Genomic DNA, 23,712 nt, shown 5'->3' with positions numbered 1-23,712 from the left:
AGAAAATACTAAGTACTTTGCTAACAAGCTTCCTCTCTTAAAGCATTGGAAAGATATTCCTAATATTATATTCTATATTACATTCCCTACTCAAGCGGAATATTTATTTATAATATGTTATTAATGATTAAGACCTTTTGTTAAAAAGACTGGTAGAAGATTATTTACGCGATTAAGAAATTGCATTTGCAGCTTCCATAAATGTGTTGGAGGTATGGCAAATTGCCAATAACCATTTCTGTTTCGTTGAGCAAGTTTTTCGCCTAGTAATAAAGATGATTGATATAACAGAATTCGTTTATCTTTAAGTAAGTCGGCCGGTAAATTGTTTGTTCTAGCAAAACCCAGTTTCACTAATGCTTCTGCTATTCTGAAATTTTCCTATTTTTCAAAATAGAATTGTTTCATACATCAATTATTAAATTTTAAAGTTTGTATGGAAAAAATAGTTCAAATTATTATATGATATATCTAATATACCTTTTCCTTTTGAGGTAGAGTTACTATACATTCTAAGAACTCATTATGTTTTATTAAAGGGTGAAAAATAATTGTTTTCCCTTGTATAATAGATTGCAGCCATGCAATTCCTATAAGAAATTCAATGCTAATTATTACATCTCCAAAAGTTTTATTTTTTTTTTTTTAATACTTACCATTACCGGTAATACTTAAGCCTGCAATCTTCACAGGCAAGTATATTTGTTTTCCAAATCGAGGTATAGGTATCAATGGCTTGTGATCAACCATAAGTAATGTGCCTTGGCTGGGGTTTATAGACATTACTGTGCCTTTAAGCGGAGTTTGGTTTTTTACAAAATGAGTTGGTATCTTATGTGGCTTTTGGAACTTTGCTAACTAAATAGTATTTATATTTAAATAAATGTTTATATTGGATGTTAATATAATAAATCAAATGCTACATACAGGTCTTATTTTGTAAAGTGCACATAGCAAGGCAACACCAGAAACTCCATACGTTAAATTCTAAAATAATTAAATTGATCAATTAAATGTTAAACAATTTATAGTTTGAGAATATCTTAAATATTTTATTAACAATTTACCTTAACTACCACAGCCTCTTCTTGTAAAAATTTAGTTAATTGAAAGAGAGTCGTATTTTCTTTATCTTCCATGATGAATTTTCACTTAAAGAAATGAAAACTCAAATTTTTTACTGATTATGTCATAATATAATAATATTTGTAGGTAAATATAGCTGACAGTAGGTGACAAGCATTAATCGTTTAAATATTATTTATATTATACTACAAGAAGCTAATTAGAAAAAAATAATTACACAACTCATGTAAAAGTAATAAAAAAAATATACAGCAAAATTTGTTGATTAATTATATAAATTAATCGAATTAAGTGACTATATAAATATTAGGAAGTAATATAGGTAAGAGAGTTACGGGAAAATATGAAAAATTCTCTCATCCAAATTTTATTTAAATTCAAAATTTATTACGGTTAATTTTGATTTTTTTGTTTAAAAAGTTCACTCACGTCCTTTTCTAGTAATAGCAATAATTATTTTCTTATATTATCTATAATTGACATGTTTCTAAGGTTATGTTTGAAGACGTATATATACATATATAAAAAATTTCATGCTAGGCGTATCAGCTGTGAAATGTTCAAGTGTGCGTTCACTTCGTAAATATAGCAAAATACATATATTAAAAACGTAAATTCATCGTATGTTTGCCTAATCGTGACGTGAGATATACAGTACTGTATTATATATATTTTATCCTAAATTCGAGGTTACGTAAATTATTTTCAACATTCGTACACTATGCCATATGCATTTAATGTTACTTTTTTCCAATCATTTATGAACAGAAAGATTTAAGTAATATTTTATAGACTGACGTACAATTTGGTACATATACGCAATAATTTTATGTGTTTTATGTGTGGAAGAGCCAGTGGAAGCCGTGTGCCGTTATTATCATATTATTATCAACGTGGAAGTGACAGTAGGGTCGAAAGACCGTAAGATTCCTAAAATCGTATTGTTTTCCAATCAACGATAAGATTCTGTCAAACAGAATTTGTTTTTTAAGGACAGTACGGAAAAAGCTATAAACACAATAAATATGTTTCGAGATGGACAATACTTAGAAGTTATCAAGGTAGAATATTTGTCAACAATTTTCGACAGCTGTTAAATAAAATAATTTTTTACCACATAAATAATGGAAAAATATTTGCAGGTTTCAGATAATTGCTTGGGAACGGCCGTGGTTACTGTGCGAGAGAAAATCATGGAGATCAGAAACAAAAAGGTGCCAACTAATAAATGGCTAAATTTGGAGGACTGGGCGACTGTTTATAAGATTATTGAAAAAGCATTGCTCGTAAATAGTAACAGTAAGAGTCATCGAAAAGATCTGGAGAAATGCGAGTGGAAAAAGTCTACTCGACGTTTAGAGATCACGTGAGAATTACAGCATTTTCTAATAATAATTCAAGAGTGTTTTTTACTCAAAAGGAATCAATCATTTTTAACATTAAAACTCTGTAAACAGATACACGTTCGAATTTTCGGAATGCCCAAAGGACCATTTAGCGTTACCGACGATCAAAGCAATAATATCCCCTGCAAAACGAAAATTTCCTAAGGATAAGCCACCTGAAAATATTAACAAGACTAACAAAACCAAGATAGAATTTCCAACTATAACTAATTGTAAGAGTAAAAGTAAAATAAAGAAGTATAAGGATGAAAGAAGTGCACGGATTTCCCAAATGCAAAATGTTTTGGAAGAGTATATTCCTGATGGACCAACAATTGAAAAATCTTGCTCCACTATTAAATACATACCTAGTAAAAAAAGTTCTTTGCAAAGTATGCAAATATCAGACGAGTATGTTCCATCTCCTACGGATTATACTACTTTACCGATTGTTCCTGATTACATACCAAATTCAGTGGATCATAGTACCGTTAATGACGCTTACGAACCTCTTTCTTTTTCAACAGAGCCTTCAAATTTTGTCGAAGAATATGTACCAAATTCTAAAGGCGTTATTAATTCAGTGGAGGCTTACGAACCTTATTTCCCCAGCAAAACGATGAAATTCGACACGAGTTACGTGCCATCCAGTACAAAAAATAATAGCATTATTGCAAAAGCGTCGAAAGGAGCTAAAAAAATATTAAGGAAGGATCATGATAAATCTGTTGGTAAAAAAAAGATTTATCTTTCTACGTGACCGTTTAGCAATTATTAAACATAAATCTTAATATTCGTATAATTTTTCAAGTAAAAATACGCATAATAATCATACTGTTACAAAAAGAATTTCATAAGAAGTTCAACAATGTATTTGCTTACATTGTAATATTTTTTATAGCGATATACAGGCCGTATTTATTATTTTTCTCAGCGACTATAAATACTTATTGTGAAATATTGTCTATTTTTATTAGATATATTATAGTTAATTTGTACAGATGAATGACTGCTTAATTGAAGAGATTGTAAGATATAATAAAACTGTTAATAGTATGTGCAAATTAAACAAATACAAAATATTATTGTTAATAGTTGGTCCTTTCAAAGCAAACACGTAAAACGGACATCAGTCTTTATTCGTATAAACTTTAACCACATATGTCAATGCAAGTTTTGATTTATTTTCATCAAGCTCCTTGTTAATTTTCCTTCCTTACAGATTCAAGCATTGGTTCATCTACTAAGTTTTGAATAGATACAACTTTTTCTGATAATACCTTGCCAGAGATAGGTTCCGCTGCAACATATTTTTGTTCTACTTCCTCCGATTCCATAAAAGATTCGAGCATTGGTTCATCAACTAAGTTTTGGATCAATACACCTTTTTCTGATAATTCCTTGACAGAGATAAGTTCAGTCGCAACATGTTTTTGTTCCGCTTGGTCTGATTCAAATTCTTCATCGTCCGTATCATCGTCTGCGCCAGGATGAGCAGGAATTTTATGCGTGGGACTACCAGGAGTCTCCACATCCCCTGGTTTCTGCCATATTTTAGGTGATTCCTGGAAAATGATTTATCCAAATAGAGTTTGATGGATTAAACTGAAAATACTTATGATTAAATATACCTACCTTCATACCGCTAACCTTTTCCATGTAATAATCATAAACAAACTTAGCCATGTGTGGCATATCTTCAATTTCCATTGGTGGAGCGGGTGGATCAGCATTATAAGGCCTGTCGGTGGGATAAAGCTCATTAGGTAGTAGCTGAAGCTTCAACGGTCTACGCATAAGCTGATCAAAAGCAGGCGTAAGCTCAAAACAATTTTTGAATAAAGATACCCTGGCAAACACATATAGTCCTAATCGTGCACGAGACATTGCAACGACAAGACGCCTTGCGTCCCTCAAATGACCAACGGCTCTAGTTTTTACCAATGACAGTAATATATAATCATTTTGTTGACCCTGATACTTGTCCACAGTTGTCACTTTATTAGGCCTTCCAATCAATGGATTATTTGCGCATCTGATATTTATTACGTCCCTAATCAAATGTTTCTGTCCATTGTATGTAGTCAATATGCTTATTTTATCCGCAGGAAAGCCCAATAAACGCATGTACATGAATACAGCCACGCAGTACTCAGCCTCCGCAAGATTCTGGTAAAAGTAGGCACTGGGCTCACTCTCTCCGATGCCATTAAAATCTTCAACGTTGATCAGTTGGAAGTCGTACAAAAATCCAGCATTACCAACCAGGTATTCAGGGCTGTTTTCCACGTGACGTAAGTTACCTAATTTCTTGTAACGCCAATTGTAAAGATTGCATATACTGGGTCTTGCACGACCTTGTCCATCAAGGTCAACCGTTGGTACACCCAATCTGACAAATCTGGCGAACAGTGATTGTTCCATATTGGAGTACTTCTGGAAAGCCATATTTTTAATGACTGGCGGTAATTGATGATGATCGCCAATCATGATCCATCGTTTTAATCTGTTATATCCATCCTGAGGATTTTGGAGCAAGAGTGGAATGAAGGTTTCTATTTCTAGAATTTGTGCGGATTCCTCCATCAAGATATTATCATACTTAAATCCCATGTCGACTAGTTCTCTCCTTTTTAAAGCTGCATGAGTGCAAGTCATTGCAATGACTTTAGCCTCTTTGACCAGTAAATACTTGGATCTGTCCAAACCAGATCTGAGAAGCTCAAAAGCTCGAAATTCTTCCAATTGAGTGAAGATTCTCTCGATATAACGAAAGCAACTACGTGCAATTTCTAAATCTTCCTGAAGACTCTTTCGTTTGAAAAGCGGCTGAGGTGCGTTATCGAAGAATTTATGAAAAGGGAATTCTTCATCTACAACAGAAACTGGACAATTCTTGTTTCCCTGTCTTTGATTGACTCTTCCGTTAAAACGCTCCCACCTGGTTAGGATTTGGTACATGAAGTAATGACCAGCAGTTTCACAAGTATAGGCAACGTCTCCTTTGGTATTCAATGATTCTTGGAGCCTCTGGACTTCCATTAACAAATCCAAACGTTTGGCCAGTACGTAATTTACCCTACCATATCTACTAAAGTCTTTCTCAGTCTCCAAAGCTTCTTCGCCATGACCAAGACGTAAAAGATGCCTTTCATCAATGTCAAGTGCCATGATCTTTTCAAAAAGCTGATTGAGAGCTTGATTGGAATGAGTAACGATCAACGTTCGTTGATTGGGAAAATTGTGATATAAATTGGAAATAATTTGTACAGCAACATCTGTTTTACCTGTACCAGGGGGACCAACTACCAGGGTTAATCCCGGCTGCATACCAGCACGAATTGCTTCTACTTGTGTTGGAGTAAATGGAATTTGATTCTTCTTAGGTTCATTTGCCTTGTAAGGTCCTCGACTAGGAGGCACATGAGGCTCCACTGTTATGATATTCTTTACTGGTTCATTATTGTGTTTGGCAATAACATCCTCGAACGTTAATCTAAATGGTCTAACTAACTTTTGAAGATCATCTGTTTTTATTTTGACATCGTAATGGGGAAAGCTGGCACGTAAATGGTCTATATCGAGAAAAGTATCGTTGAAATCCATTGTGGCAATTTCATCTGGCATTCTGGAATAACGAGCGGCTCCTGGATCACCATATCCAAGAATGATATCATGCAACCAATCGGGGACCACACACTCTGTATTCATAAGTTCTCGAATGGTCTCCAGGACAGCTTTGAAGTTGTTTTCTTTCGGTTTTCGTCGCATGATTATGTTGAATCCTTCGTAAACGTCTTCACCGCCATGACTGGCATTGTCCATATCAATTCTGTATTGATTCGAGTCTAACCAGACCCTATAGGTTCTTGAATCGCCAGGAAGGATTGGTCTTGGCTCGGGGCCATCTTCGATCACTCTTCCATTAGAATCCAACATACCTTCGACCTCACATCCTCTTACTGTTGTCAAACCAACTTGAGGAATAAATGGCAATTTGTGACTGTACTTGGTACCAATTGGATTTGGAGGCTTTACAGTAATTAGAAAGCAAACGTCGTGCTTTCTCAAATTTTCCCATTCGGATTTGATCTCTTTTCGTACGCTCAAGTTTATGGTAACATCAGCTCGTACTCTAGATGGCCTTTTCTCGCCAATATTAGGCTTTGCCACCTCCACCACAGCGAATTGCGTGATTGGTTGGGCCATCCTAGCCCAGCCACCGAAGTAAACGCCATTATCCTCCGCTTGCCATGGACTCAATCTGCTTACAGCATCCTCTATATCTTGTCTTATCTCGTAAGTAGACTCCAAACGAAATAAATTAAAGTTTCTTAAAAGATAATCGTGTAGAGTTAAAAACTGCAAATTCAACTTCGGCAGCGCTAAACAACCTTCGCCAGAAAAATATTCAGTTGGCACGATGCTCTCATTCCAGATGACTTCCTCCGTTGGATAAAGTGGCATTTCGTTCAGCTCCTCCAATTGCGAGGCCCTTCGCTCGTGTCTTGATATCTGAAATAAGATTAAATTTAAAGTTTTGACTTTTAATAGCAACGATATTTAGATTTATAATCCTAAAACCGCTTTTACTAATAATTTGTGATAATTTTTCTTGTAGAATTCTAACCAATAGCTCCCGAAGAAAATCCATGTCCAAGCGATACCAATTCTCATCCTTTTCTCGTTCTTCTGGTGGTACCAAATTTAAATAACTAGCAATGGATTTTAATTTTTCCTGGCTGCAAAAAGACTCTTAAATTACTATAAAAACTGATTTATTAATCTTCAATATTGCTCTTTTCCACATCAGATTTGTTACCTCAAAGAACCAAAATGCTTGTAAAGAGCATCTCTTGTATCAACACTAGCAACATTCGCCAGTGCAAAGCTTCTCAAATCCGGAAATTTGGCGAATACCGCTTTCTGAACATGTTCATGACAAAAAAAGAATAAGTAATTAGGTATGATTAATTTCTATATTATAATAAGTAAAAAAATATTGATTTTTATACCTGAAGAGATGTAATTTTAGTATAATGCAGCTCCGTCATGTCATGATCCGTCAAGGGGTCCCCAGTCTCCTCGCTGATTTCAAATCTTGCATAAAATTTTAACATTTCCAGTAGCTGAAAAAGAAAATTATTCTATCGTTAAATAAATAATCTTACTGATTTCGATAGCGATATACGCTAAGTCTGATAGGATTCTAAGTAAGACCACGTTGGTGGAATTTGAAGAAATATAGGGATAAGAGAAAAGAGTATAATAATGCTGAGCACTGTTAATCTTTAAGCTTGACGTAATACGATGGTTTATAGTCAGCCGAAAGAAATTTTGCTGGTTTTCTTAAAAGTTCAGTCGTAGTACGAGAGAAGAAGCATTGGGACGTTTTAAAAGTGGGAGAAGCTCTGTGACAGCCGTCACAGGGGGATTCATCGCCAGCGATCTCTTCAGTATCGATCAGTTTTGCTCTTTGCACTCGTGTAGCGCCTGGCCTGACAGCTTTTGTATAAATCCTTTACTCTCTAACTTTATCTCTCTGTCATCTACCTTCCCTTACGTTCACACTTACGACCAATTATTCATTGTATCCAAAAGAGCACTACTGGAAAAGGTCAATAAAAAATTAACGAACCAATAAACGAATACATAGTTAAATTAACTTTTCTTTCACAGTGACCATTCCTGTCTAATTTTTATTCAAGTTTTCTCAGAAAAATCTTCGGGACCACATTATTTCGTTTTAGTGACCACGTGAAAAAAAAAACCAAAAGTATCAGCGAGTTTTAATATGTGTCAAGATTTACTGTATCGATGAGGAGAGTTTGGACAGTCGATACTGGATTTTCCAAGCTATTATCTTAAAACGCGATAGTTGGCTTATTTGTTTTGTGAATTTTATGTGACAACCTGACATTATAGCTACGTGCAGTAAGGATGCCTATTGTGACTGGTACGACAAAGGATTTCAATATATATTGCACAATTGCGTATGTATAGTGGTACAATTATGCATAATTAAACGCCTGTCTTTTAATATCGCTTAATATGATATACACATGTATATTAATCAATACGAAGAGTGGCCAAAAAATATACAATTGAACGAATACAATGGGCATTATTAACGACAGGACAATATTCGATATCATTAAACACACTTTGATTTATTACTATATTGATTTTAAGTAATCGAATCTTATGCAATTGTTCATTTGGTCGATCAATCCAGCTGATTATAATAATTTCGCGAGAATTAGCGTAAAAGCAATATTGCAAAAAAAGCAACAATAAATAAACTATCCTCGTATTTTGGAACACCCGTGTTTTCTGTCGTTTCAAATGAGGCGTCTTGAAAAAATAAAGTGAAATACAAACGTCACACGTATAAGCGTGACTCAATTTAATACTAAGAAAGATAATATTTTTCTCTCATCACCAAAGTGTTAATATAAACGTTTCTTTATTCATAATTCATCATTTTTCTCTATTTATGACTGATCCTCTTAAATGGTGATTAAAGTCTTGTGAAAAGATTAACAAAGACAGATCTTGATTGTAATTTTATCATCATTATTTATAAATTGCTCTTTTTGCATATAGGTTTTTATTTATAGAAAATAGAGGCTACGATCGCAGAGCCTTATTTACGTAAACAGTTTTTCTTTTCTCGGGATAAAGTATTATGATTGAGAACTAATCGATAGATTACAACTGATTCGTAGTATACCTATAATTCATACGAGAGCAACCTTGCCAAATGAAAACAGCTGAGAAAGTTCAGTACGTGTTAAACATAAGGAATTATGACATTAATCTGAATAAGATTACCTTTGGTCACAATTAGAAATATTTTTTGTAAACTACGCAATCACAAAAAGATAAAATCTATAAGCTGTTATTGGCCAATTGTGAAATCTTTGCAGATATAAATAATAAACCTTGAACCATATATACAACTCTATCTCCCAATTATCAAAACGATACAAAGTTGAAAACTCATTCCTAGTCCCTATAATATTTTAATCTTATCCAACGGAACAAGTATTTTCTCCTTGAATTTCCCACCTCTTAAAATAGAATAGTAATTTCATCTCACGCTGTTTCCTTCTACAAACTCTTATTAAATTATTTTTTATTCGATCCTTAACAAGAATTACTAACAGGTAGAACGAACTTTCCTACGAATTTCCTGCGAATAATATTAGTCGGCTGATCAGTCTCTGATTTTTCCTCCTAAGAGTCCTGCTCAATTAACGTCAGTCGTTGATTTTTTTCTCAGAATATTAATTATTCAAAAATGTTTATGTTTGAAAATCATGTCTTTGGATATCACTTTTATTGAATAAGACTGCACGCGGGCTTTAAATCTTAGGAGTTCGCGACCTCTTGTTGTTTGTTTTCAGATTCTAAACTCGAGGCATTACTCATTATTTCGTTATATATATATATATTACAGAAAGTGCTTTATTTTTTTTAATAAGACGAAAGTATGAGCAAACATTTTTTTATCATCGTGCACTTGCGCAGTGATTTGCGAGGCTCTTTGGGCTATCTTTCATTTTTGCTTTTTTTCGAGCTTCTGATTAGAAGAATCATTATTTCTGACCAGCGTGGAATGTTTGAACCGATACAGTAGTAGAGATTAGGGGAATGCAAATCAATGAATACCAAATTGCTGTCTCATCATCGAAGGTGCTGTGCCTCAACGAAAAATTTGCATTCTCGTCGCGCCGGTCTAAGAGAAGAAACAAAACTTTTCATGTGTCCCGAGAATAAAAAATGCCAAGCAAACCATACGCCATACACACATATAATATAGTTTTTTTTTACAATCTATGTTACATTTAATATCAGTTGACGACAGTAAATTGACGATAGACGAAAAACCAGTGCTCTTTGATCTTTTAATTTTTAATAGAAAATTAAAATCTTTGAAAACACTTGTAAATAAATGGAAGTCTATTTTTATAATATTTTGTCACTAAAATCTTCTCTAATCTTGTTCAAATTTTCACTCTTATTTATATATATATATTTTTTTTTAAGCTATACATTAGAATATATTTTTTGTATTGTAAAATATTAATAGAACTTTTTGTTATCCAAAATCAATATTGTGCATAATTAGAGAGTTTTGCTGAATAGCCTAAGCTTTAGAGACAGTATCACATTTATCTGAAACCATGAAATACAATTTTTTCTTATTATTAACATTCATACGTTTTGTGTGAATCAATACAAAATAAAGAAGTTTAATAAACAAAAAATGGCACGCTTTTAAGCAAAACAAATTTTATACGAAATTTAGGCTACATTATGCTAAAAAAATAGTTTTAAGAGAATTTCTTAGAAATTGCAATTATAAGTAACTAATTTTTATTATTTACTTTCGATAAACAAATTATGTAGGAAAATTGTATTATGATTACTTGCTGAATCACTGTATGATACAATGTTCTTTAGAGATGTCGTTTTGTGTTTTTGATAAACTATGCATTTAAACAGGACGATAACGATATCATAGATTATTTTTGCAGCGAATGTAATATACAGATAGGCTCTCTCGTTGAAATAGCACCGCCCCATATTCTCGATGAGTGTTTCGAGCTATATAGTGATACTACAGCATTAATATTAAATCAGGCTATATGACTATTAGGACTGTTGAGCGTTTACGAATGGGTACGAGTGCTCTACCGATGACCAAATGTTAACTGAAATAACAATTCTAACTCTCCCTCCCCAGGCACTTTACCAAACCGGAAAGAAAACTCTCAACGACTTCCGTTTCCCGAGATTATTTCTCTTGATTATTTGTTTATAATTGTTGCTTAAAAGGATGTAACGAGGAAATTACCAATGCGTAATAATTTACGTCGTCGCTGATTGATAAATATGCCTTATCGACTTTCGCAGTGATAAAGAAACTAACTAACCGTTTTCCTAGCATGCAGGGATTCCACTGTGACGCATGGGAAGCGCCCACGCCATTCGTCAAATGTGCATTTCAATCTCTATCGACTATTACGCAATCGTCTTACACTAGCAAATCCAACAATTTGCCTTCCCTCAATAAAATTACATTCAATCGCGTAATTATCGTATCGCGTTTTTATTATTATTACTATTACTCATCAATTAGACAAAAGGAATAAGCATAAAAGCTCGCTAAACTATGGACCAACTGTAACACGTTGAATTACACCAGGAAATATTTACAAAATTAGAATATTTACTGGTGTTAAATTTGTCAACGTATTCATGTAAATTGCAGATATTTTCTAATTAAATTCTAACGAAAAAATGTCGTTGGTTTCTTCAGGATTGTTTTGGCCAAAGTGGGGGCTTATTTTACTATGCACTGTGTCCTTCTGCTGGGCGACGAGGAACCAAACGAGCCTCGAATGTTGCAAGGAAAATACGAGATGGAATCACTCGACCACTTGTACGGATGGCAACGTGGTTCGGCTGAATTGTCCCTTTGGATTTTACGAGGTTTCGCCTACTGTCAACGCCCACGACAAGTTCATGGTTTATCAAGTGGCCGACGAATATTGGCTAAATTTAATCCACGATGACCACAAGTTTTCCAGTGACAAGTAATAATCCTTCGCACGAACATTACTGAATGACATGCAGATATTTTACTCTTCATTTCCAGCAAATGAACTTTCATGGGTTTTTCGTTTAGATTCTGCTTGACCACAACATCAGAGGGTGAGTCCATCGCTTTACTCTGTTTCGGGATCGAAGTCAATGACGACCAAATTGGCGATCCGGTTTGGCGCAGTCTTTTATTCTGCACACTCAGCATCGTTTCAGCGATCTCTTTGGTAAGCACCATTGTGGTCTACGCAATCCTACCGGAACTCCGAGAAGTCCAGGATAAAGCCATGCTATCCGCAGTGTCCTCTTTGACTGTGGGATACATCATACTCTCCATGGAGCAAGTTATCATCTATAATACAAGCGACGTCCTTTGCATGTCCCTAGGTACTAGGATTATGTTACTTGAAAATTGTCTCTAGTACAAAGTAATGTAAAAGAATGAAAATAAGTAATCATCCAATTTTTTCTATCAATTTCAGCATTTCTACTTTACTACTCCTTCATGTGCGCCTTCTTCTGGATGAACATCGTATCCTTCAATATCTGGAGGATGGTTTGGTAAGCTTTACTTGATTTTTTAGCAATTAAAACTGTAATCTGGATAGTTTTTTTTGCAAGGAAGTAATATTCCCAGAAAAATCTTGCAAGCATACGTGATTAATAAGAAAAACCAGTTTTATCGATGATTCATCTTCTCTTCAGGTTCAAGACTTTTCTAATCGGAGATAAAACATTGTTTAGAGTGTTTTGCGCTGTCGGATGGGGTGGACCCACGATTCTCGTGGTGGTGACTCTAGTGGCCCATCTCTTAGAGGGCGAGCACATCAAGCCAGGATTTGGTATTTATAGCTGCTGGTTCGCTGGCTATTCGGAAACCTGGCTCTATTTTTATGGTCCAATTGCCTTTTTATTGAGCCTAAACGTTCTATATTTCGCATTGACCAGCTGGCGATTATGGCGAGAGCACCGAGAATATTCGGGCAACAAACTGAGAGCTCTAAGGTTCAAATGTCTGCTGTATCTCAAGTTGATACTCGTGATGGGCGTTACTTGGGTCTTCGAGCTACTGTCATTCGCCACTGATGCCAGGAATAAGGAATACTGGTATGTTAATTGGCATACAACCAGTACTCGGATAATCGTACCACACTATTATCATGGTTTCCAACTTGATAGAATATAAAATCATCATTTTATTGCGTTACCCAACAACCAATACTGGACTTTCCATTCTTGATTATCCCATTTGACATCTGATGCTCTTGTCGTTAAAACTACTGTAAAATTATTAGATGCATTAGGATTTCTTAGATATTTTTTTCATTCATACATATGTAATACATAAACTTACACTTACAAGTGTGTATTGCGTGCAAACTTACCGTTACACAGTATACTATATTTTTATTTATTATTGATGAACGTTTGTTTCTTTAGGCTCGTTACAGATATTTTCAATACTCTTCAGGGGTTCGTAATATTTTTGCTTCTCGTGGCTACCAGGAAACGAGTAAGGAAGCTCTTGGCGAAAAAGAAGCCTTGTGGAATTAAATTTCCATCGTCCTGGATTGCCTACGAGGATGAGGAATGCGAGGAACTTCAAGATCCGGATGAACTGGAACTTTCCCAGCGTGATTTATGAATCATTGATTGTTGATTCATCCTTTCTTATCCAAACCTTCCTCCATTATAGAAATTACGAGAAAATCTTTGTTTTCTCACTCTCATCCTGAAGTTCTATGTTAAAGTTGCCCTCAACTATAGCTCTGCCCACCTATACGAACTCTCCAAGTTAGAATAATACAAATTTTCATCCTATCGTCATCCGAATCTCCCTATTATTTCTACTATTTATATTTTCTTGTATTATCATTCACCCTCACTCTCTTTCTCATTTCAAACAAAGCGTTGCTAGTGCATTTACCTCAACTCATTTTTACCAATAAATTTTCAAATATGAAAAATTCTTATTAATCATTGTTACCACCCTTGTGACCGTTGAAAAATTACAACGAATTTGCGATATGAATAATATGCAAATTTTACCACATTCTGGCTATTGTTAGATTAACAAAAAGAAAGAAACCTTTTTTCTTTACTTTTAACGCTCCATTAAACTTCAATGCAAAATTAGTATAATTAACTTTCGTGTAAAACTCTATAATTCCAATTTGTTGTTTTGCATGCATTCGTTTTATCGTCATGCACGCTTGAATTTTGCTGATGAAAGTACAAAAATTCTTTTGCGAATATTTGATAGAATCACGCAACGCTGCAATAATACTGTACAATTTCCGGAAACTTATGCGTACATAAAAATCCTCAAAATCCTCAAAATCTTCTGATGCATTCAATATATATTATACAGTATAATTTTTTTTATCAAAAACCGCAAAGGACTTTAATTGGACAATTTACATAATCACAAGGCACGCCAAAATATTATCCAAGAAACGTGCGAATGGAGTTTAAAAGGGTGATGGGGGAAGAGGGGGTCAGACAGGATAAGGAAGGGAGGGGAGAATGGCATGATAATTATTGCACTGATAGTGGTTAGTGTTATGCGTTTGGTTGAGTGTCAATGCTGCCACTATCTATTACTATTACTACCACAATAATTACCAGCTCGTACCACAATATAAGAAGTCATAAAATTAAACGATAAATTAATTCTTTTCCAATTAAAAGTGGAAAATCACTGATAGCAGTGAGGTCGGTTCAAAGAAATAGAAGATGAAGAAGAAGCTGAAGCGTTAGGTTTAGGTTAAGTGCTATGTGTGGTGTACAGAGCATCTATAGTACGGTACAAAAATGTAACTGACGTACACGCTCCAAAAACGCGTACATGTAACATAATGAAAGAAAAAAAAAATTGGAAGAATTAAATAATTGTACAGATAGCGTGTACGTAAATACATCTGTGTATATATGTACAGTATTCGGAAGAATTATTTTTGTCGATGAGTGTATAAGGGGAAAGAAATAGAGTAGAGAGTAGGGATACCCATGATGCTCGCGCGATGGTTGAGAGCGTTGGGTTGGTAGTAGTCGGTTCTGTAGTATTAGTAGTAAGCATAACACACACACACACACCAATACACAATTACACAGGCAGGTCAGGACAGGTTACATACAGGTATGGCCGCCTTCGGGAGGAGTACGGAGTAAAGAATAGAGATTCCCTGGCGTGTTGCAGTTTTCGCGTGGAATCGAGTGAATCATAGCTCGATGCTTCCAAAGAATCGATACCAGCGGACAAAGAGCCGGTGTCCGAACAGGAGGTTCTTGCCGACGAGGACGACGTGTCCTCGACTTTCTCCACTTTTGTCTCTCCAAGATACGTCTCACTGCTGACATGTATACCAAAAGTGTCTTGATATTCGTCGCTTTCGTTGTCGCGAGCGTCACCAGCTCCATTGCACCCGTTCAGCCTTCCATGACCTTGAACATCAGCAAATGCTGCGAGCTCGACGAACTTTTGGTAAATGACAGGTGCACGCCGCTCGCAGAAACAAACGAAACTAACCCCTGGCGTCCAAAATTCGTCAGCGACGACGAACAAATAAACTTAAACACTAAACTGGACAAGGATCCCAGCTATCAGCTTAAAATTGGATTACCCAGGTAGCCGACCATTAGATTGAAATTCCCAAGCTTTCGACTTTAATCGTTACTAAGAAGTAAACCTAAAAAACAAACAAATTTGAGTATAATTCCTTTCGTAAATAGAAATTTTATTTATTAAAATATTATTAAAAAAATGGTGTACCTAACCTTACTAAAGAGTTTTAATCTTTTTGTTATAACATTGCTCTTAGCAAGTGAATCATAGCTCCAACAGAGTCTAAACAAATATGTTAATTGATCTATCATTCTCCCAGTGGTGGAATGTTCAAATAGTTTAAGAATGAGTTGTTAGCGTCGTTATTTAATTTGAGGAGGCAGCAAGGAAATATTACTGATTTGATATGTGAAATTCTTTCTATAAAAAATAGTAGAAAAATTGAATGAATTTGTTTCTATTTTAGTTGCAAGAGCAGTGAGCATCAGTGGCATGTTTATTATTATCCATCTGGACCAGACAGGCTAATAATCCTGCGTTCCGGGAAATTGCGACATTATATAGAAGATCTTTCAAAAGAATCAGAAGAGACAAAGGATTTATATGGTATCGGTCCGTTGGGCTTGGATGATGAAGATCGAACGGAGCCTATTCATCACGATTACTCCTTTGGCCAATACTGTGCTGACAAAGTTATTCTGACCAGTGACAAAATAGCCGATTATACCAATAAATACAGTGTAGCTATGTATGCTATGGTATGCGTACCTGAGGTCCAAGTACGTTGGTCAGACACAGGCTACCTCATGAGACATGCCATAGATCCAACTTTCCATGCAATTTCCATCGCTAGCTATTTAATTGTCGCTGTGGTATACTTTGTTCTGCCGCAACTGCGTGATCTCGTTGGAAATATAATTACTAGCATGACTTTATGCCTTATAACCAATCAGTGTGCCTCAATCGTTAGAATCTTCACCCAATTTGGAAGCCACGTCAGTTTTTTAGTAGCAGGTGAGAGTCGAGGTTTAAACTTATGGCCAGTTTTTTCACTTACTGGTAAACATTTGGTAATTTGTTCCGTTTAGTAAAGTTTGAAATTCAAATAGAATTTACTATAGTTTGTAATTTTTACCAAACAGATAAATTTTTACCGATTGGTGGAAAAACTGATCCTATTTTCATGGCAATCGCAGGTATCGAATAAGAACAGAGATTCGAAATTAGATTAGATCGGTGATTGGTCGAGAGTATCCAATAGATTGTTGTTACCGATATATATATTTTTACAAATGGCTGTTCCTAGTCTGACTCACCAGTTTCTTCTGATGAGTATAATTATGAAAAATTATTGCATTACGTTACTAATTTGACAAATTATTTTAATTTTTAGATACCATTGCCTATGTTTCACTACTGGGAGCGTTTTTCTGGCTTAACGCATTGGGCTATTACGTATGGAATACTTTTAGGTCCCGAAATGTTTTCTTACGAGTGACTGATGGGAGAAAATATTGTTATTATTCGACGTACGTTTGGTGCTCGACTGTGGCTATTGCATCGACTGCAATTTTTGCACATTTCGTACTTGAGACAAACAAGCCAGTAATTGCGACACAAGAAACCATTGGTTGGCTTGGGATATCAGTTTTATTTACATCCGTAGCGATTACCGTGGTGGTAGATCTGTGCTTCGTTCTAACAACGGCTAATAGGATTAAAAGAATGAGCTCTTATGGCAGAATTCACCACAAAATGAAATATAGTTTTCGAATGTTCGTTTTCCTTTTTGCAATAATGAGCACAGGTTGGCTGTCTTTGTTACTTTCACGATTGAAGTATGATGCATTGGTATACTGCCATATTGTTGTTAATCTACTGCAATCAATGTTCATACTGTACATTTGTGTCTTTGGACAAAGAAGAGTAACATTCTTGCTGAGTAAAACGTGTAACTGTTGCAATTCAGGGGACAATGTAGAGGGATTAGATTGGGGTGAAGAAATGACAGCTATCAATGCAGGATATTGATTTACAATACTAAACTCATCAATATGAATAACTATGCAATGTGACAAGATTGATAATTCTCTAGGAAAATTTTTAGCAGCCTTGTGTTTAAATATTGCAATGGCATCTATTGACATTGGATTCCATTAATGGAGTATTGACTTACATACATCCAGAATTTATATTAAAATAACAGACTACTTTGAACAAACATGTACCACTGAAACCAATATTGATGTCCAGAGGGAAATGCCTACAGTGTGATATTATAAGTAAATATTGGTAAATTCTTTTGGAGGGACACATACACCTTTATTGTGGCAAAATATCTTATGACATAAAGACTGACTTATACATATCCTATCTCCATTTACAAAATCATTCCAAAATATAAGTGAATGAATAATACACGAATATGAGAGATTTTGTATTGTACAAAATGAAACATGATCTTATGTAAATAAAGGTGTATGTTACCCTATTTGTACAAAAGTCTTTTCTTAGTTGAAATGTTTTTATATAATATTTGCATTCAACTGTATTTTATAGCGTTTATGAAGAACAGTCATAATTACAGTCAGAGTAAGATAGAGTTTGTTTAAGAGTGTTATACATATCTTACTGGAATCTCAGTATTTTCTTAATATAGTCTATATGTTTCTGAGCATATTTTTGTTCAATTTAAACCAATTTTTAAAATCAATTGCGACTATGATGACAAAATTTTAATGTTTTTAAAATTTTATCATAAAGACTGTATGTGCCTTGAGATTCATAATTTTTCTTGCCATATTTGTTGTATCTATACAGCAAGAATAAATTCACCATTATTTACAAAAGAAAGATTTACTCAAGCTAATTTTTTAATATAATAAATTAAGTGCAGCTCTCTAAAATGTTTTCATTCTTAACTTATTTTTATAATATTTATGTGAATGTTTCTAAATGTAATTTTTTGTATGAATAATTAAATAATTTAATAATAATGTAGGTTTTTTGTGAAAAAAATAGTTTCAAATGGCTTACCTGACCAAATAAGCCTCCTTCAGGACGGTTCAGCAGATTTGACAACTGACAGCGTACAACTAAATGACAATCATCCATGACAGTGTTAAAGAATCTTCTCGTAGGTAGTAGAGCTTCTAGATCAATAACCAACTCTAAAAATCTTTCACAGTAACGTACTTTATCAGACAGAACAGGTCCTAAACACAAAAAATATTCAGATGCAATAACAGACTACTGATTCAGATTTATTTTTGATGATAAGACTTCTATTAACCTTCTGGCCCAATAGTTTCTAAGATGGTCATAAATTTTATCATTAATCTATGTAAAAATTTCCTTTCCCATACTAGTTTTTCTTTATGTTCAGGGTTATCTCTCTTATGTATAACCTTCCAGTATTTCTTCCACTTTGGAAATTTCTTAAATTCAAGCTCCCTTCTCCCTTGCTGTAAAGAGACCCACATAGAAAGGCCTACTAGTCGTTTTACTTCTTCTCTTACTAGTGATACTTCCATAGAATTGAAACAATGATTTAGAAAAACAATCAAAGCTGTTTGTTCCTTTAAATCAAAATCCATAATGCTTTCCTCCAAACATGCTTCAAGAACTTTTTGAAAAAAGGTAGCAAATTGTTTTGGGTTTCTTTCAAATGCTTCCCAAACTTGGACCCGTTCTCTGAACTTTTCATTTACCATAACAACAATAGACAATGTATGAGCACGAGTAGCAGTCTCTGCATCATAATTTGGCCAAAGAAAATTTTCTAGGTACTGGCTAAATTCTAACATCATAATTCGACGTATAGAAAATTTGGATGCACATATTTCTTGAACATAAATATCTTCTACCACTTGTGGGCCAAATGGTAGGTGATTATCCATAGTATGAGGAGCCCAATATTTATTAGCAAGCTGCAACAAGAGATATTATATTTTAAAATAATGGAAAAGAGGTAAGAAAAATAAATTTAACATAAAGCTAACTATATAGGCGCTGTACGCGAAATATAACGATAATGAAGTGAAAATGTATTGCTGCGTATGTATACAAAAAGCATAGTAAAAAAGTTGCTACAGCGAGCGATGTATAATCGTCTATCGTTAAATTTATCCGAGTTTTTCAGTTTGCATTCAGTATATGCATACTTATAAAGCAACACATTCTTCCTACTTCTATTGTTGACTTCACGCACGATGCCTATTTATATTGCACAATTGTTCATTTTCTTAACAAAACAAAAGATAAACATTGCATAGTATCAATAGCAAAGAAAACTGATGTTAAATTTACCTTTTTAAAAATTTGTATGAAATAAAATTATAAAAATTCACAGAAAAATATAGATTAGTAAAACTAAACATCGTCTTCTTTGCAATCATAGAGGTACTTCGTACCTCCATGTTCGGCATTATTTTATTATGCATTGTTCATTCATTTCTTAACAAAATTAAGTAATCTTCTAAACAATCTAATAAGTACCTGTGTTATTCTGTCAGAATTAATTTGTTCAACCGTTGGAGCTGGATTATTACTTTTAATCGTTGGCAAATTTTGGACTTCCATCGTCGAAGTCCCGATCTCGGTATTTAACAATTGAAAATTATAGTTTTATTCCTTCTTGTTTATTATTGTCTTATAAAACACGTAGATAACCTAAAACAGTATTCTCCAGTTCTCCACTCTCCCTCAAGTCAGTGTTGCCAGAAAGTAGACCGTCGGTCTACAGAATTTCCCCCTCCACTTACCACCACAGATGCAGGCTCGCTTGCGTGAGCCATCCCCGCTTCTACCGCTGCTCGATGGTCACGAACACAAGTAGAAGCGTCCGTACATGTGTCGACTGGCTTCGCTCGCTCTCGCCTATCCTCGGATTAAAGAGAGAGCGGAGATACTTTCTCGGACCTCTCTGTCTTTCTCGCTGTTAGCGTCTAGCAGAAGTTCGAGGCAAAATCTTTCCGCTTCGCTTTGCCGAAAATCTACGAATATTTTATGTTATTTACATTTGCAGCCTAATGCCTTTATACATGTTTTTCAGCATTTTATATAAGCATTGACTTATTTAAATCAATAATAAATTAAGGAAATGCGTATTTGATATATAATAATTATTTTAACTACAATTTCATCGTTATATTTCGCTTATTTCCGTAAAAGCTGCATTTCATTAATTTATTATTGATTTTCGTAAGTCAATGGTCATTAAAAAAAAATTTAATTATAAAAAAAAAAAGTAATCGGCAGGAATCGAACCCGGATCCACGAATCGCCACGCGGTTACCTTACCGCCTAGACCACAAAGCTTCTTCGGTGCACCGTAGGCAGAAAGTCTTCTTAAGGACTTGAAATCTTCTTTTGCACCGTATAAATAAACGAGCAACCGACAGCTTTATTCATTATTATTCTGTCATAATGGTACAAAAATTAAAGAATAATTATATATTGAATAGTTTTCAAAAGCTGTTCCAATAGCCAAGAACGGAAACTACGAGCGTTGATTATATTTATCTTCGTTCTTGGCTATTGGAACAGCTTTTGAAAACTATTCAATATATAATTATTCTTTAATTTTTGTACCATTATGACAGAATAATAATGAATAAAGCTGTCGGTTGCTCGTTCATTTATACGGTGCAAAAGAAGATTTCAAGTCCTTAAGAAGACTTTCTGCCTACGGTGCACCGAAGAAGCTTTGTGGTCTAGGCGGTAAGGTAACCGCGTGGCGATTCGTGGATCCGGGTTCGATTCCTGCCGATTACTTTTTTTTTTTAAAATTAAATTTTTTTTTAATGACCATTGACTTACGAAAATCAATAATAAATTAATGAAATGCAGCTTTTACGGAAATAAGCGAAATATAACGATGAAATTGTAGTTAAAATAATTATTATATATCAAATACGCATTTCCTTAATTTATTATTGATTTAAATAAGTCAATGCTTATATAAAATGCTGAAAAACATGTATAAAGGCATTAGGCTGCAAATGTAAATAACATAAAATATTCGTAGATTTTCGGCAAAGCGAAGCGGAAAGATTTTGCCTCGAACTTCTGCTAGACGCTAACAGCGAGAAAGACAGAGAGGTCCGAGAAAGTATCTCCGCTCTCTCTTTAATCCGAGGATAGGCGAGAGCGAGCGAAGCCAGTCGACACATGTACGGACGCTTCTACTTGTGTTCGTGACCATCGAGCAGCGGTAGAAGCGGGGATGGCTCACGCAAGCGAGCCTGCATCTGTGGTGGTAAGTGGAGGGGGAAATTCTGTAGACCGACGGTCTACTTTCTGGCAACACTGCCTCAAGTCTCAACTATACTCAACTGCAACGTACTGTGTGTCTGTGTGTGTCATGTGTGTGCCGTGTGCGGCTAACCAGGCTAACCTACGTTCACTCTGTAAAGAATAACTGAAGAAGTAGGGAGAGACTTAACAAACACTATTTGTGGTAGCTGAGTGTTTTATTTTTCAGTTTTTATACTTATTCATAGATGTTGTCTCTCACATGTCAGTTTGTCTGTTTGCAAGCTGCTGTAATTTCCATTGTAGCAGATAAAACAAAGAAAATTGAAAGATAAAAATCTGACATGAATCTTATTATTTTTCTACTTATTTTTGCAATTTCTTACAAATGCATAGGTGACTTCAAATTAATGACATTATTACTCTCTTATTATTAATAATAAACTTATGTAGTATGGATTAAATTTTTAACATTAATTTCTATAGTTATTTTTTATAGAAGGAAAAGTGTCTAGTGCCACTAATTACAATATTAGTGATGTTGAACTGCACCAATTATCAGAAGCATTTTTTTCTGAGCATTCTGATAAATTGTTTAAACTTCTGAATGTCAATTATCAAGGTAAAACGACAAACAAGAATCTTACAGATAATGCTCCAAACCCGTAAGAGTATAATTTTTAACAACATATAATTAATAATACTAGAATGTAATTATTCTTATTTTCTAGATTATTTAACTTTCCACCTCACATTTTTACTCATCCAACTATATCAGCTTTATTAAAATTATATGATAATTATCTAATTGATGCCAGACAAGCAGAAATCAAAACTGATGAAGAAGTAGTTGAAGAAAATGATTTTCTTGATATTTTAATAAATCAAACTGTTGTTTTGAAAGCTATGGACTTCTTAGCAGACAAAGGATTTTTTATAAAGAGTCTTAATGAATATTTGATAATTCTAAAACAAGTCTGGTTTCAAATTTATAGCCGTGGAAAAGGAATATATGGCAGTTCAGGATTTGAGCATGTATTTCTAATGGAAAAGAAAAAAGGCTCTAAATTAATAGGGCTTCATAATTGGATATTCTTTGCCAAACAAGAATTGTCTAACAAAATTAATTACCTTGGTTTAATAAAGAATAAGACTTTCTATAATGTAGGTTTAAATTCTTTGTACTAAACAGAAAAGAATATAAAGTGATTAATTTTTCAAATTTTTCAGAAGTTAGAAATTGCGCACGTTCATCTTAAATATGAAGGTAAACATAAAACTTCTTCGATGTTCATCGGAACACCGCCGGAATTTGAAATAGCAGTATATACGCTTTGTTTCTTCGCAAGGCCACAAAATACATGCAAACTGTCATTTGGTGGAAAAAAGTTTTATGTTCAAACATATAATTGGATAGATAAAAATTACAAACTTGTGGGTGCGGCATTTCCATTGATCTAAATAATGAGTTAGCCCAATAAGCGCTTTTCTTTTATGCTCAAAACTATCAAGTTTAGAATGATTTTATTTAAAAAGTGCGTTTTATTGTTTTGCCTTAGAATTCAACCATTTTAAAATGAAATGTTCGAATCCTCTACTTGACTGAAAGAAAATTACTAATATCATACAATATTTTTATTTAGTATATAAACAATCGCCTGTTTGTATACATTTTCCCAATTATATTTATAAATATTATTAATATATAATGATAAATATAAATATTGAAGACGACTTGTTTTGACTTGCTTTATCTTTCTACAAAAAAGGTCTTTATACTCTTTATACCTACAACTGGATATGACGTCA

At 34.2% G+C, this 23,712-nt stretch overlaps 6 protein-coding genes across 9 annotated transcripts; 4 read left to right on the top strand and 2 right to left on the bottom strand.

The window, feature by feature from the left end:
- Positions 1-74: 74 nt before the first annotated feature.
- On the bottom strand, positions 75-3,801 carry LOC136783169 (protein C3orf33). 3 transcript variants are annotated; one of them, XM_066743084.1, is made up of 6 exons: positions 3,752-3,801; positions 1,068-1,151; positions 928-987; positions 657-858; positions 481-590; positions 75-381 (listed from the first exon to the last, which is right to left on the bottom strand). In XM_066743084.1, the coding sequence occupies exons 2-6, from the start codon at positions 1,137-1,139 to the stop codon at positions 121-123; spliced, it is 705 nt and encodes a 234-aa protein (XP_066599181.1). In that variant the 5' UTR covers positions 1,140-1,151; positions 3,752-3,801; the 3' UTR covers positions 75-120. The 3 variants fall into 3 exon arrangements, with proteins under 3 accessions (XP_066599181.1, XP_066599182.1, XP_066599180.1); XM_066743085.1 differs by lacking the exon at positions 3,752-3,801 and adding an exon at positions 2,201-2,242; XM_066743083.1 differs by lacking the exon at positions 3,752-3,801 and adding an exon at positions 1,516-1,648.
- Positions 2,010-3,244, top strand: LOC136783167 (uncharacterized). Its single transcript, XM_066743080.1, has 3 exons — positions 2,010-2,147; positions 2,229-2,452; positions 2,544-3,244. Exons 1-3 carry the CDS (start codon positions 2,112-2,114, stop codon positions 3,229-3,231), a joined length of 948 nt encoding a protein of 315 aa, XP_066599177.1. The 5' UTR covers positions 2,010-2,111; the 3' UTR covers positions 3,232-3,244.
- Positions 3,673-22,090, bottom strand: LOC136783156 (RNA helicase aquarius). Its single transcript, XM_066743058.1, has 9 exons — positions 21,962-22,090; positions 20,146-20,351; positions 18,941-19,577; positions 18,685-18,863; positions 7,487-7,600; positions 7,294-7,397; positions 7,102-7,213; positions 4,107-6,986; positions 3,673-4,036 (listed from the first exon to the last, which is right to left on the bottom strand). The coding sequence occupies exons 2-9, from the start codon at positions 20,227-20,229 to the stop codon at positions 3,674-3,676; spliced, it is 4,473 nt and encodes a 1,490-aa protein (XP_066599155.1). The 5' UTR covers positions 20,230-20,351; positions 21,962-22,090; the 3' UTR covers position 3,673.
- LOC136783165 (G-protein coupled receptor Mth2-like) lies at positions 7,897-14,043 on the top strand. Of its 2 annotated transcripts, XM_066743078.1 has the most exons (6): positions 7,897-8,427; positions 11,800-12,076; positions 12,169-12,470; positions 12,566-12,644; positions 12,789-13,190; positions 13,524-14,042. In XM_066743078.1, the coding sequence occupies exons 1-6, from the start codon at positions 8,412-8,414 to the stop codon at positions 13,726-13,728; spliced, it is 1,281 nt and encodes a 426-aa protein (XP_066599175.1). In that variant the 5' UTR covers positions 7,897-8,411; the 3' UTR covers positions 13,729-14,042. The 2 variants fall into 2 exon arrangements, with proteins under 2 accessions (XP_066599175.1, XP_066599174.1); XM_066743077.1 differs by lacking the exon at positions 7,897-8,427 and having other exon boundaries at positions 10,692-12,076; positions 13,524-14,043.
- On the top strand, positions 14,236-18,535 carry mthl5 (G-protein coupled receptor Mth-like 5). Its single transcript, XM_066743076.1, has 3 exons — positions 14,236-15,710; positions 16,115-16,662; positions 17,042-18,535. The coding sequence occupies exons 1-3, from the start codon at positions 15,442-15,444 to the stop codon at positions 17,677-17,679; spliced, it is 1,455 nt and encodes a 484-aa protein (XP_066599173.1). The 5' UTR covers positions 14,236-15,441; the 3' UTR covers positions 17,680-18,535.
- Positions 22,058-23,637, top strand: LOC136783168 (endoribonuclease CG2145-like). Its single transcript, XM_066743082.1, has 4 exons — positions 22,058-22,299; positions 22,403-22,568; positions 22,635-23,067; positions 23,134-23,637. Exons 1-4 carry the CDS (start codon positions 22,248-22,250, stop codon positions 23,362-23,364), a joined length of 882 nt encoding a protein of 293 aa, XP_066599179.1. The 5' UTR covers positions 22,058-22,247; the 3' UTR covers positions 23,365-23,637.
- Positions 23,638-23,712: the final 75 nt, after the last annotated feature.

This window comes from Prorops nasuta, unplaced genomic scaffold (assembly GCF_024137725.1).
Source record: "Prorops nasuta isolate Cenicafe-Biocafe unplaced genomic scaffold, Cenicafe_Pnas_1.2 PNAS00032, whole genome shotgun sequence".
Classification (NCBI taxonomy): domain Eukaryota; kingdom Metazoa; phylum Arthropoda; class Insecta; order Hymenoptera; family Bethylidae; genus Prorops; species Prorops nasuta.
This window is presented reverse-complemented; position numbering and strand designations above follow the sequence as displayed.